This window comes from Carassius auratus, chromosome 14, assembly GCF_003368295.1.
Source record: "Carassius auratus strain Wakin chromosome 14, ASM336829v1, whole genome shotgun sequence".
Classification (NCBI taxonomy): Eukaryota; Metazoa; Chordata; class Actinopteri; order Cypriniformes; family Cyprinidae; genus Carassius; species Carassius auratus.
In genome coordinates, this window is record NC_039256.1 from 30,518,194 (window position 1) to 30,532,006 (window position 13,813).

The 13,813-nt window shown below is 37.5% G+C and overlaps 1 protein-coding gene across 1 annotated transcript; it reads right to left on the reverse strand.

The window, feature by feature from the left end:
• Nucleotides 1–6,929: 6,929 nt before the first annotated feature.
• On the reverse strand, nucleotides 6,930–13,528 carry LOC113114294 (stanniocalcin-2). Its single transcript, XM_026281188.1, has 4 exons — nucleotides 13,240–13,528; nucleotides 11,193–11,335; nucleotides 10,702–10,913; nucleotides 6,930–8,675 (listed from the first exon to the last, which is right to left on the reverse strand). The coding sequence occupies exons 1-4, from the start codon at nucleotides 13,376–13,378 to the stop codon at nucleotides 8,318–8,320; spliced, it is 852 nt and encodes a 283-aa protein (XP_026136973.1). The 5' UTR covers nucleotides 13,379–13,528; the 3' UTR covers nucleotides 6,930–8,317.
• Between the last annotated feature and the right edge of the window lie 285 nt (nucleotides 13,529–13,813).

The following is a 13,813-nucleotide window of genomic DNA, read 5'->3' on the forward strand; positions in this document are numbered from 1 at the left end:
TGATGCATGAAAAACAGAAGAAAATCATTACGCTGATTTAGAGCTGTGAGTTTTGTCATCACATCATTTGTCTTGCACGTCTTGGGGAATAACAATTTTCTTTCTAAACTCATGTTCACAGCTTTGGCAGTGGATTAGTCAGACAGACAGGATCATGATTGCTCCCGATGGGAGTCAGATGACCTGCTCTCCTTTGGATGCCTCAGAATAGTTTTGACTACTCGCTCACACTGAAACATGTTCATATGCTCATATTTCAAAAAGGCTTTGTCGCTATATTAATCATAATTAAAGAGGGTTTTTGCAGCTGGTTGCTCCCGTTTGATTTCAAAGACCATCCGGCAGCTGAGTTCATGAATGCCACTGGATGTGGAGTTTATATAGTGTCTTGGACAAGTGCCTGTTTCCCAAATTTAGACTCCTTACTGTCCTGAAGTTTCTGTGAGTCTGCCTCCTGGTGGCGGATTTTAACATAGCAGCAGTCGCTGTTTCATTCATTCATTGACATCATAATAACCTCTTCACAAAAAAAAAAACATAAACACATGTCCGTCTGGCAGTTATATTGGCAGAGATATTTATAAGATAGTTTTAAACACAGAGAAGCTGAATATCCAATGCTTAAAGTGATATTTCCCCTAAAAATTAAAATGCTGTCATCATTTACTCGCACTGGTGTTTATTCCAAACCTGTATGACTTTCTTCAGTCTGCATAACAAAAATAATCTATTTTTTTTGTGTTTAGAATTAAAATAAGCTATTTTGAAGAACGTATGTGAACAAACAGTTTTCATTACAACCCACTTCTATTATAGACTAAACAGAGTTTCAGTAAGTGAATGGCTACACACACACACACACACACACACACACAGACACACACAGAATAAATAAATAAAAATAATAAATAAATAAGCAACTAACTATAATGCTACAATTAAGATTATTTTAAATGTTACCTGAATGTGTGACGTCACTGCACAGGTGAATTTCATTAAAGTACAAACACAATTAAAAACTTTTGGAAATAGTATAGATAAGCATCTTGATTTTGAACTTGTCCAATAGAAATGAAATCCAGAATCCAGAATTTAAATCCAATTGAATTAAATTTAAATTTAATTTAATAAAAAATCCAAAACATAAAAGTAAATCCGAAATTTAGTAAATCTATAAAAATAAAACTAGTAATTCAGTGAATTATATTTAATTTTAAAATCTGTTCTGACTTTTGAGACACCTGTATTAAACAATACAAACAAAATTATTTTTTAAATGCAAGTTGAAATGTTTTAGGTAAGTTTAAGTTTAGGATTACTCATTAACTCATTAAAAAAAGAACAAATGACAACCCTGTTAAGTATCCTATTTTCTTCACATTGCATTACTCCGAGTTTTTAATGTAACCTACAGATCTTGACCAAAGTTTGTTATATCTATATGCAATGGTTATAAATGACCGCTAGAGGACAGTAACGCAATGCTTTACACGACTGATCCAATGATCCAATGATCCAAGCACATAAAACAAAGAAAACATAAAAACATTATTTGCTAACCTTGCTCAGTCTCTACAGGTGTTGATATGGATTAACAGGTTTGTTTAGCTTTGCAATTACTGTGTCTATACAGCACCAGATTTATCTAGACAGATCAAGTGGACTACAGTGTATTAACAACATACCAATTGATCATCTGACAAAACTTCTTCCTGATAAAATCAGTTAACAAAGACTCAATAAAATTTTTTTGAAAGTTGAGTTGAATTAAAGCATTTAGGAATTTTACACACAGTAAAGAATGGAAGTCTAGTCATAACAACCTCATTTTCATCTGTGTCATATATATTATGGTGCCTGATCTGACTAAAGTCTATTAATCAGTCTCTGTATCATTGCACTTTTACCTGAAATGGTTTTACCTGCATATTCACTTTTATCGTGTATGCCAGCTGTAACTTTTAAGTCATCTCTGTGCCAGTGTAGGCCAAAAATCTGTCAATATTACAAAACACATTAAGTGTACTTAGATAAACATAATAATGCTAAAAATACAAGGTAATTGTGACTTATCCCACAATTCTGACCTTTCCTCTCAGGGTTGAGTGAGAGAAAATTGAAATAGCAAGTTACAAAGTCAGAATTGCATGAAAAAGTTAATTGCGAGATATAATATCCAATTCAGAGTTTATTTTTCACAATTCTAAGAAAAAATGTCAGAACAGTTGAGAGAAAGGAAGTCAGAATTAAGAAAAAAAAGGCAATTCACATGTTTTATTTTTATTCAGTGGCAGAAAAATAGACTTTCATACATTTGACAAATATATATATATATATATATATATATATATATATATATATATATATATATATATATATATTTTTTTTTTTTTTTTTTTTTTTTTTTTTTTTTTTTTCTTTTTTTTTTTTTGGAGGAAATATACAAAAATACATCTTAAAGGTCCCTTTCTTCGTGATCCCATGTTTTAAACTTTAGTTAGTATGTAATGTTGTTGTTAGAGTATAAATAATATCTGTAAAATTATAAAGCTCAAAGTTCAATGCCAAGTGAAATATTTTATTTAACCGAATTCGCCTACAAAAACGACCCGTTTGGACTACAGCCCTCTAGGTCCTGCAGTAATGACGTCATTAAAACAGTTTTATGACTAACCTCCGCCCACATGAATTCACAAAAAGGGGCGTGGCCTTGTTGCGCTCTGACGGAGAAGAAGGAAGAGCTGCGTTTGGGTTTGTCGCCATGTCGTCGAAACACTGTTATTTTCATCTCGGAGTCCAATCATCTTTATTTGGGCTTCCCAGGGACGCTGTACTTAGAGATGGTTACAATTTATGTTTAACTCGGTTCCCGAAAATTATGATCCAAATGTAAAACTATGGGCAGCACATTTTGCTGAGGACAGCGAGCTTTCTCAGTCTCAATCAGTTTAATGCCGGATTTGCACAAAGATTATTCCGGAAAGATGGAGCAGTTCCCTCTTTGTCTGTAGAAGGCGTTGTTTATGGACCACAACCGGTAAGTGTATTTTATTATTTAAGTTGGTGCGTTTAACAGTTTCTGTAACTTACTACACAAAGGGCAACGCTGTTTAGATTTGTTAACTAGATGTTAGGGCTGTGCAAAAAAATCGAATGCGATTTTCATGTACATCTTGTCAGTAAAAACGCTCCTGTGATTATAAGTACATCTCCAGCAGTTTTCAAAACAAATCCTGCCCACTTGCTTCTCAAAACTAGTCCAATCGCGTTTCCAGGAGGGCCGCGTGCGCTCATTTGCTGTCGAATCACAAGACAGGAACCGCTGGCCCAATCAGAACTCGTTACGTATTTCTGAAAGGAGGGACTTCATAGAACAAGGAAGTCATCAGCTCATTTTTATGACAGTGGTATACAGATTTGTGAATTGTGTGAAAAATACTGTTTTTGTTTTTTTTTTACACGTGAAACATGAACACGATATATAGCACACTGTAAACATAATCAAAGCTTCAAAAAAGCGCGAAAAACGGGACTTTTAATACAAAACTGACTGGCACAACATCTTAATTCACAACTAATGCGCGGTGCATAGTTTTATTATCAAATGATTGATTTTTTTAATGGAACTAGTTATGCAAAATGTCTCAGTATTGATACGTGAGAATTAAACGGCTCCGTTCCAGCCATCTCTGGAAACGGGGCTCTCTGGGAGCCCAACGATGCATTTTTGACTTCTTGACCAGATCACCCACACCTCCAGCTCAGTAAATTCATCAGCATTCAGAATGGCCACTTTGTTGTGGCGTTGGCCTGTCATATATTAGCTGCAGCGGCCCGGGCCTGAGAACCAGTTCGCCTGCTGCTCGACCACAGCCATCAGAGCCTCATAAAGCCTGTTTATAGATCTTCAGCCCCATGACAGGAGAGACCGAGCCAGAGCCAGAGTGCAGGGGAGCTTGTTTACGGTGCGGTCGTCTCATTCCACTCCGACGAGAGAGAATGAGTGTTTTTCCCACTGCAGCAGCGATGAGCCGAGTGTTTCTGCAGGAGGCTGGTGAAGGTGCAGCTCAGCCTGGCGCCAACCCCGTCCCACACGCCCTGACAGCTTTATGCTCCAGTCAAGAAGAACGCTTCTTCACATCGGCAGCGCTGGCTCCAGACGACATAGACCTGACTAACTTTTTTTCTCTTACAGAATCCAGATTCTTAGAAATTCAGGCCTGTCTGAATTGAGTTTTACTATGATTAATGTCTATGTGGACTCAGTGGGTAACGCTGAGGTGTTCCTCCTGAAGTCCACTATCATCTCCATTGTTTTGAGCAGTGTTGGGGGTAACACTTTATGAGTTTTGTAGTCAGATTGCTTTTTTTTCAAGTAACTAGTCAAGTAATGCATTGTTTTTTCACTAACGACATTTTCAAATAAGTAACTCCTGTTACTTTGTTTTCCCATTTATTGACTGACTCTGGTGTCACCATGTTGAGAGAGGTGCAGAGAATAATATTTAATAACTAATCTCACGATTTTTAATATAACTCTTACAATTCCGAGTATGGGTTACCATACTTGGCAAATGTAACGACTTACAGTATTTTCAATAATTGGTAATTGGTTGACCTAAACTGGTATTATTTAATTGTGTAATCGGTGTAATGTGTAATAAACAAAAAATAAACTGTAATAATGTCAGAAATGATGGAGGTGTCTGAATAATTTTTGTTCGACTGTTAAGTCCCTGGTTTGTCGAATGTTGCAAGATAAAATGTAGATTCAAGAAAACTGCAGGAGCTCCATCAAGCATCCAGTCATGTTCTTCACTTGACCACAGAGGTTTGGGCAACAGGTCTATAGACATTATGTCCAATGATTTTGTTTTTTGGGAAAGTGATGGTGTGGCATATGTGATATTAAGTTTATACAACAATTTGATGGCACAAGTGAGTAAATAAATAAGAAACCACAAAATATTCAGTGTATGGAAATGAATCCCAAATCTCAAGTTAACAGAAAAAAATAAATTTAGAACGTTTTACAAATAGTAACTTTAGAATCTGTTGCTTCTTTGAAATCTTATTGAATTATGTAGAGTAGAGAATTATCAGAGAGTTGTGTGTGTGATTTTCTGGATTTTGTACAGCATTCATTCTTCAGCTCAATATATTCACAATAAAACTGTTTAAATGTTCGCTGAGGAAAGCGATATCTTTGTCGTACTAGCCTTTCATCCGTTGAGGGGGATCTTCGATGAAAACACTGCTCAATGAATTTGCTGACTGAATCTTTACAAGAAGTCAAAAAGTTAAAATAACTTCTTTAGTTATAGTGATGTCCGATTCGTGAACGAATCATTCAATTTAACCGGTTCTTCTTAGTGAACCGGTTGAACCAGTTCACCAAATCGAACTGAATCGTTTGAAACAGTTCATGTCTCCAATAAGCATTAATCCACAAATTACTTAAACTGTTAACTTTTTTAATGTGACTGACACTCCCTCAGAATAAACCAATATCCCGGAGTAATTCATGAACTCATGAGAGCCAGATGACGAACGAACACGCCCACGTCTGAAGCAGTTCTCGTTCTCGAGTCAAGAACCGGTTGCATCTGGTTTCGGTTCACCAGTACACTGAACCGAAAACTGTTTCTTTCGGACATGTCCGATTTGAGAACTGATGATACTGCGCATGCATGTTATTTTTCAATTATTTTGTTAAACATTGGAAAGTGTGATGAAATAACTATATTTTATTTTGCTTATTTAATTTCTAATCTGTATATTGTAGATTATGTATAGGCCAAAGGGGTTTTCAGGGAAGTTGGACAATAATTAAGACTCTAAAGACTCTGTTAAATAGGAATAAGGGATGATTTATGAAATATCTGTACTGTATTTATAGTTTTTTTTTAATGTAAAATCATTTTCTAACTGTTGATAAATTCATTTTAATTAAGTAAATTTTTTTTATCATTTTAAAAGTTTTAAAATTGCTTGTTTTATTTTTGCTATTATTTTTCTTCATGATTATTTTACTTTATTTTATGTAAAACACTTTGAATTACCATTGTGTACGAAATGTGCTATATAAATAAACTTGCCTTGCCTTAATGATGACACATTCACAAATTGAGTTTGTAGTAAACGGAACATGAACACCAGTAGAGCAGCTGATGGTACTGAACTGCAGCACGTGCCGGTTAGAGCGATTCTCGTTCTCGAGTCAAGAACCGAGGGCTTGAATGAAGAGCAATCTGGCGAAACGTAAGTTCATTTAATAACAAATACATCGCAATGGATTATGTATAGTAAGTGAATCATGGTTTCTGCTCTATTGTCACCTAATTTATTTACTTTATATCTTCAAGACTTAAATCCTCGTATGCACATTATTGCTGTTACTGTATTTGGGTGCGTTGTTGCAAAACTTAATTGTAAAGTTTTCATGATTATGAGGTTTTTAACTGACTAAAGTTATGATTACTGATTTTATATATTTGAATGTTTGATTGACTTGACGCCATTACGTCATCGCCAATGACGTCATTACGTCGAGCGTAAAAGAACCGGTTCGCGGCAAAGACTCGAACTTCCCATCACTATAAGTTAGTTATGGTGTTTTTCAAAATAAAAGTCTTTGCCGTTGACTCATTCATTAAACAGTCGCCATCTAATGGCAGAACAATGTAACAAAAATGACCATCACTACAAAAAGGGCTGCATTTCCCAAAAGCATGGTAAGCCTAAGTTCATCACTGAACCATTTTTATCGATGGAGCTGCAATCAACTTAAGCTCATGATGCTTTTGTAAAATGCAGACCACAGCGTTTCTCATTACCAAATACTATTATTAACACATTTCTAAATACTGACTTTTATTGTGCTAAAATGCTGTGTGTGAAAAAAGAAAATCCAGAAAGACACATCTGAGTAAGAAATGAATTTTAGTATTTATTTTTCCTAAAACAATTGGAACACATGCTATCTGTACCGATATGGAATCTATTATTCAATGTAATAGGTGTACACAGATTTTTTTTTTCATTCCTTGTAACAATCTAAAAATGTTTTTCCAGGTTTAAACCCAAAGTTGATCACATTTTTGCCCACATGTTCATTGGAATACCTGAGTGAATTAAGAAGATGATTGGTCAAAGTAACTACTGTTGTCTTTAGGCTGATGAATAGCAGAACTGTACAGGCCGTTCCTTATTCTTAAACCAACAATCAGCTCCGAACATTTTATTAACCAATCACGTGGCAAGGACCCAAAACAATTCTTTTCGCAGCTATAGTAAACAATAATTCACCCATTTCAATATTATTGTCAGTAATACCCTGAGCTTCTTATGTAGACTTAACCCAGTTCTTGGGTCTGAGGCCAGACGACTGCAATTCCAGCTTCTGGCTCTTCTCAGTGGCTCTGGGAGAAAACTGCTATTTTTTACTTGGAAACACCAGCGGCTGGCTGTGGACTTGGCCAGAGCACAAGCAGGCCTGCTTTCCATGAGACACTGTGTGCTAAAGTTGTTCCTATGTTCAACTAATCTGTTTGGGCAAAGTCCAGAAATGCAGCATACACATTAGACTTAAGCGATGCTATTAGGGTGCTTTATCATACTGAGACATGAGGCAGCTAGAAGTTTTTACTATCATGCATCTGCTCCAGTTCCACAGTTTATTTTAGGGTAAAGCCTCTATGTAATATTCTCAAGGCACAATAAGCTTGTAACTGGACGTTGTTTTGACTTCGCTTTCCTTCTAAGAAGCACAGAGCGTCATACTGTATGTGCTAGTCCTGGACTTCAATCCTGTACAGCTTGTATTTAATCAAGTATTTCAAATAACAATACACACACAAAAGTATCTTACATATCTACAGTCAGATGCGTAATTGGTGCAATAATGTAACTAATACAACAGCAAGCACTATATTACATATAGTATATCATTACTGAATATGTAGGCTATATTTAGATGTGTTTATATAAATATAGATATACATAGTTTTATATATACATGTTTTATATTCAAATGTTGCATGAAGCATAAAATAAATAAACAAGGTGATTGATATGATTTGCAAAATAGAGATGCTGTTTTAGAACTAAAATAAAAGCAATTCTACAAAATTAACAATCTGTCCTATAATCTGGAGTATCAAAAAAGCTGCACCACATTTACCCTGCAAAATGTACAGTTTGGGAGAGCTGGAATGACTGTGGAGATGTGAGGGTGGATGGGTTGAATTAAGAGGTCTGCTGAGTCTGTGACGAGGGGGATTGGGGTGTCATGGTCAGTTTGGGTGATCCTGCTGTTTCACCTCCGAATGTCGCTGATCTTTGACTCTTCCTGCTCGGCGGGGCCTGCATCTACACTGGCGCGGCGCTGGCCTTGGCTCCGGCTTCTCGTGTGGGAACTGAAGCTGACCTTGCCGGGTTTGTCCTTGTCTCCTGTTCGTGTGCTCTTGTGGTGCTCGGCGTCTGACTGCGAGGAAAGCGGTGGACGTCGCTCGAGGCCTCCTGACGCTGGAGCGGCGGTGATGGATGTACAGATGCTCAGGCTGTCACACAGAGCGCCCCAGTTCTGCTCGCACTGCAGACGCACGCTCCGCGTAATGGCTTCCTTCACCTCCTCTCCACAGCTGAGCAAGATGTTTACCAGCTCGACGTACGGCCTAAGAAAGCAGGATGATAGCGGTCAGTTCAGGCCTGGTTCTACAGGGGTGCTAAGCACCCTCAAATAAAATCAATAGCATCCTCAGTTAAAGCTGCATTAAAGGGATAATTCACCCCAAAATTTAAATTTGATGTTTATCTTGTAACCCCCAGGGCATCCAAGATATAGGTGACTTTGTTTATTCAGTAGAACACAAACAAAGAATTTTATCTCAAACCGTTGCAGTCTGTCAGTCTTATAATGGAAGTGAATGGGAATCACGGTTTTGAGAGTCGAAAAAACATGCACAAACAAAACCATATTAAACACTGTGGCTCGTGGCGATACATTGATGTGGATAAACATGAAAGATCGTTTATTCAAGAAACTGAACAGTACTTAAATAGTTTTTATTACATAATTTTTTATTGCATCCTGAGCATGTTCTTCTCCACAGCAAGCGTCTGTTACTATATAAATACTGTTCAGTTTCTTGCACAGACTGATCGTTTTGTGTCTTTACACATCAGTGTATTGTCATGAGCCGCAGGGTTGAATTTGGCTTTGTCTGTGTATGTTTTTTTTTTACTCTCAAAACCGTGATTCCCATTCATTTCGATTATAAGACTGACAGACTGCAACGGTTTGAGTTAAAAATCTTGGTTTGTGTTCTACTGAAGAAACAAAGTCATCCCTTTAAATTTACTTAAATTAGAAGTTATTTTTAGTAGTCTAACAAACGTTAAAATAAATAGCTCTTGTAATGTTGAATACCTATAGTCAATGGTTAAATATTAGGGGAAAACTATTTCTTAGAGACATTAGTAGAACTGGTATCAGTGATACTGGCCTTCAGTCATAAAAAAAAAGATGCCATTATACAAATTAAAAAAATAATATTTGAATTGCCGTAGCTGGGGTCAGTGGGGCCCCGGTATGTTCGTTAATTTTTATTTATTTGTGCTATTTACACAATGTTTAATTTTTTTTCAATTTTTTAGGTGTCAAGGTACAGAAACCAAATAATTAAATGTAAAATAGCACTGGATAGTCTTCAATGTAAAAATGAAATATACAATCAAACCTACATCTATTTCGACACCTTCAACATTTCTCACATTATTACAGTTTTGCTATATATATCAAAAATTATATCTGGTGTCTGAATAATTTTTGGTTTGACTGTTAAAACTACAAAGTAATTCAGTCAAGAGCAGTGAGTGATTTTCATTTTAATTTTCTTAGGAAATTAGGCGCGGCCACTTTAAGAGACGATGAACGCATCCAATATAATACACATCCCATTTTTTTTCCAAAACTTTACTTTCACATAAGAAATAAAAGAATAATAACTGAAAGTACTGAATTGGGCTCTTTCGCATCTTTTTGTTTGTTCAAACTGCGATTTGTATTTGTTCGTTCAGGTGCAGGAGGGACTTCGAGGAGAACTTCGCAGAAAAGAGCTCGGTTCAGTGTCGCTGTCCGTGATACACTTCTCTCTCTCTCTATCCGCACCGAACACAGCGCGCAAATAACCGGCTATTCTGTTAAGCTTTAACGTGTCTCATGTTTTTTAAAAAAAACATATTATATATATATTTTGGTGCACTGTCTCTTTAAATGCTTAAAGAAATGCCATCAAATGCAAAATATTGTGTCAGTAGCACTAAATAAATGATAAAAACAATTTTAAAGTTCACAAATATAGTGTTCAGGGGACTTTCTTTAAATTAAATGAAGGCTTGTGGGTTCGAACAGAATGCATTATATTATTAATTAAATAAATATAAATTTCCAATAGAAAATATAAATCCTATGGACTGATACAATTATATATATTATAAATGAAATAAAAAAAAGTATACATTATAATCAACGTGAAAAAAAAACAGAATTGTTTGACAGTCGTCAGTACAAAATTATTGATTGTAACAAGCCTATTCGCTAAACCACAAACAATACCAAAGCACAAGGACAGGACGCCATATAATATGTGCAAACAGGAGCATGCATTGGAAAGCTGATACGCCAAGCGTGATACCTACCCTTTGGGAAATAAGTCTTGGAAATGTATCATCTCCACCATGACATTGACGTTGTCTTTAGCAGCTGAGCAGAGGTTGTGTTTCATGTAGCACTCCCGCTGCAGCTGGAAGACCATTTCCTTTATGGCCAGGCATTTTCGGCTGATGCAGCTGAACTTGTGCCTCAAGCCGTGAGCCATGCACTTCAGTGCATCCTTGATGAAGGACTTGCCCTGTAAGTGTTTAAGACAGAGTCTTATATGCAGTCGTAAACAGCCTTTCTTTCTCTGCTGGGATAACATGTACTAATAGTGTAACTATTTTTGCTAGACACAAATCTTGATACCGTGCTACAAGCTTGAAACCCTCTGCTTCAAATCCACCTGCACCTTGTGAAACATGAGCCAGGATGGAGGCGATGCCAGATGGCCCAGGCCGGTCGCTGGGTCATCCTCTGGACGCATCTGAGGGATATGAACCCCGTGGGAGAACTGGGGCAACTATGTGCTTACCTGCGAGTCGAATTTGCCAGCATTGTGCAGGAAGTTCATGCAGATTTCCTGAAGGCCCCGGATTTCGCAGGAGTTGTTCTCGAAACACTCGAAGACACCGCAGCCCACGTCTCCTGCGCTCACGAGGCAGTGCTGGATCTCAGCTGCGGAGGATAGAAAGACAGAGAATGCTGTTTAAAGCTAAATAAAGACTTTGCAACACTCGATTTTGGCCGATCCAAGGCGATCTCTACAACAAGTCTATGTTTAAATAAGAAATAAAATTGCTTTAGAAATATACTTGACACAACCTTTTACACATGAATGCAGAGGCCTATTTTCCGGGTTTGTTTCTCCTGTGAAAATTGAAGAACTGTATTTAGGGGACAAATTTAGCTGAGAGCGCGCTGTGGTAATTAAGGTATGCTATTAAAGTCCATCGAACTGGGAGGCATCTTGCAGTAACTGCCTGCGATGTGGAAAAGCAAGGTTAACTGTATATAGGGCAGGACGAGATTGCTTTTACCTTGCTGAAGAGATCAGCAATGACTTCTGAGATTCAGAAAGCTAACCAGGGAAATAGAGACTAGCAAACAGCACACTGAAAAGCAATTCTGATACAAAAAGGAGCACTTTATTCGCTTATTTAGAGATTTAGATCAGCTCACAAAGATAGACATTTGGTTGTATTTTTCATAACCACATCTTTATAAAATAGTTTGTGATGTGTCTGTTAGTCGTGCCCTACTAAAGAAGAGTAGTAAGAGAAAGGATGCATGAACGGCATTCAGTATTTAAGTTTTACAGCAGCAACTAAACACAAACATTATGTAAACTGGCTATTAAAGACTTTTATTTTAAAATGAACAAATCATGTGCTGTAATAAGACAAAAATGATTAAATATGTCATGGTATTTGCTCTAATGCAAAGCAAACAGTTAATAAAATTTACTGTGAAATTGAAACCCCACTGTGTCAGTAAAAAGCCAAAGTATAAAGCATAAATCAGTTCATGAAAAGTAAAGAGCTCTGCAGCTATCACATTACAGACTGCCTTGACTTATTTATTATTTTAATGTTATTTCTGGGGACCTCTCAATGGCTACTCCAATCCTCATGCATTTGTAAATTTATTAAATAAAAATACAGACTGTCTTTTTCTAACATTACATTATATGAACCAATCGAACACATAAGCACAATGTATGTCTTCACAATGCTTGTTTTCTTATTTAAACACAAACGTTCCAAAATTTGAATTTTTGAAATATTCTAAATACCTGAACGTTCTGATTTAGAAAGGCCTATTCCAAAAGCTTTTAGAGTTTCCCTAAAGCATTTCAGCTTTACAGAATAGAGCATATGAGAGGTTTTTAAGGTCTTGTATATGAATTCTACCCAATGCCAGTGTAAATGCATGGCAGTGGATCTTGGCTGATGGAGGTGCACAGGTAAAGTCAGCCGTTCGCGTTTGTGGACGTGTGGATCGTGCGTGGAATCTGTTCTGCTGTAATATACTAGCTTGGGCTAGTCCCATGCAAAAGTTGAAAAGATTTGATGGCTGACATTGCTGCTTTATTTAATTGTCATAATGCACGGGATTAAATTGCCTTTCTGCCGTGAGAACGGTTAAGTTTGATCCACCTAGTGCAACACGTAGAGCCATTGCATCACACACTACAGGTTTAACTTGCTCTCCCGCACAATGTAACAAAAGTTGCGCCGTTTATATGTGATGCTCTTTATAATGAGCACTTTGCATGGCAGTTAATAATAAAATACCAGCTGAGGGTGTCGTGCGTAAACACAAATCCACGAAAATAAGACGCACGCGCGAACCTGACAGCAATGTCACCGTATATCTCTGCCTACCTTGTGCCACGCTATTAATAGTTTACGAAGATATTGGATTTCTCTACGTGTGCTCCGTATTTACGAGTTATCGTCTTCCTGCGTCTTCGGAAAATGAGATGTGCACTGGTCGGTTTTGCGCCGAAATCGCGTTCTGACCGCACGAGAGTCAGTCTGGAGCGGAATAGCAGCTTCGCAACACTTGCTTTCTCTTACCTGTGTTCTGCAAGGAGAGACGTCCCTTCTGACTGGCCGGTTTCTCAGGGTGAGTCTCGTGGACGTCAGCGTTATCCGTTCCCACCAATTGCCCCAAAACGGAGAGAAGCAGCAAGGCTAGTGCGCATTTGGTCAACATTTCTCCACTCAGTTTGCGCGATAGATACTATCAGGCTGTCAGCGCGGGATCTGATGTGGAGACTGTCGAGATGACATAGAGGGAGCGTGTGAGAGCGGAGAAGGGATGGATGCTGGATATATTTCCCAGAGTCCGGGTGTCAGTTCGGATGAAGGAGTTAAGCAGGTGTTGTCAGTCGCGCTTCCCGACCAATCAGAAACGCAGACCACCACGTCCAAGTTTTTAGGGGTGTGTCTGGCGAAAGTTGTCTCTACTTGACATAAACTAAGCTTGTAAAATGTGTAAGGGTGGGTGGGTATTTACTCAGCAAACGCTTATGAGGCATCAGACAGCTGTAAGGACAAGAGCATGCGAGCCTGTGATTATTGCTGTTAATACTGTAAGTGATGGATTTGTAAAGGAGAGGATATGACTCAAATTTAAAATGAAGCGTGT

Bases quoted from the DNA above. Each gene is read 5' to 3' on its own strand.
- LOC113114294 (XM_026281188.1), bottom strand. From the start codon at position 13,378: ATGTTGACCAAATGCGCACTAGCCTTGCTGCTTCTCTCCGTTTTGGGG. The intron at 10,914-11,192 runs GTAAGCACATAG...AAACACTTACAG, and splicing joins CTGGCAAATTCGACTCGCAG to GGCAAGTCCTTCATCAAGGA. The intron at 8,676-10,701 runs GTAGGTATCACG...CTGCTTTCTTAG, and splicing joins CAAGACTTATTTCCCAAAGG to GCCGTACGTCGAGCTGGTAA.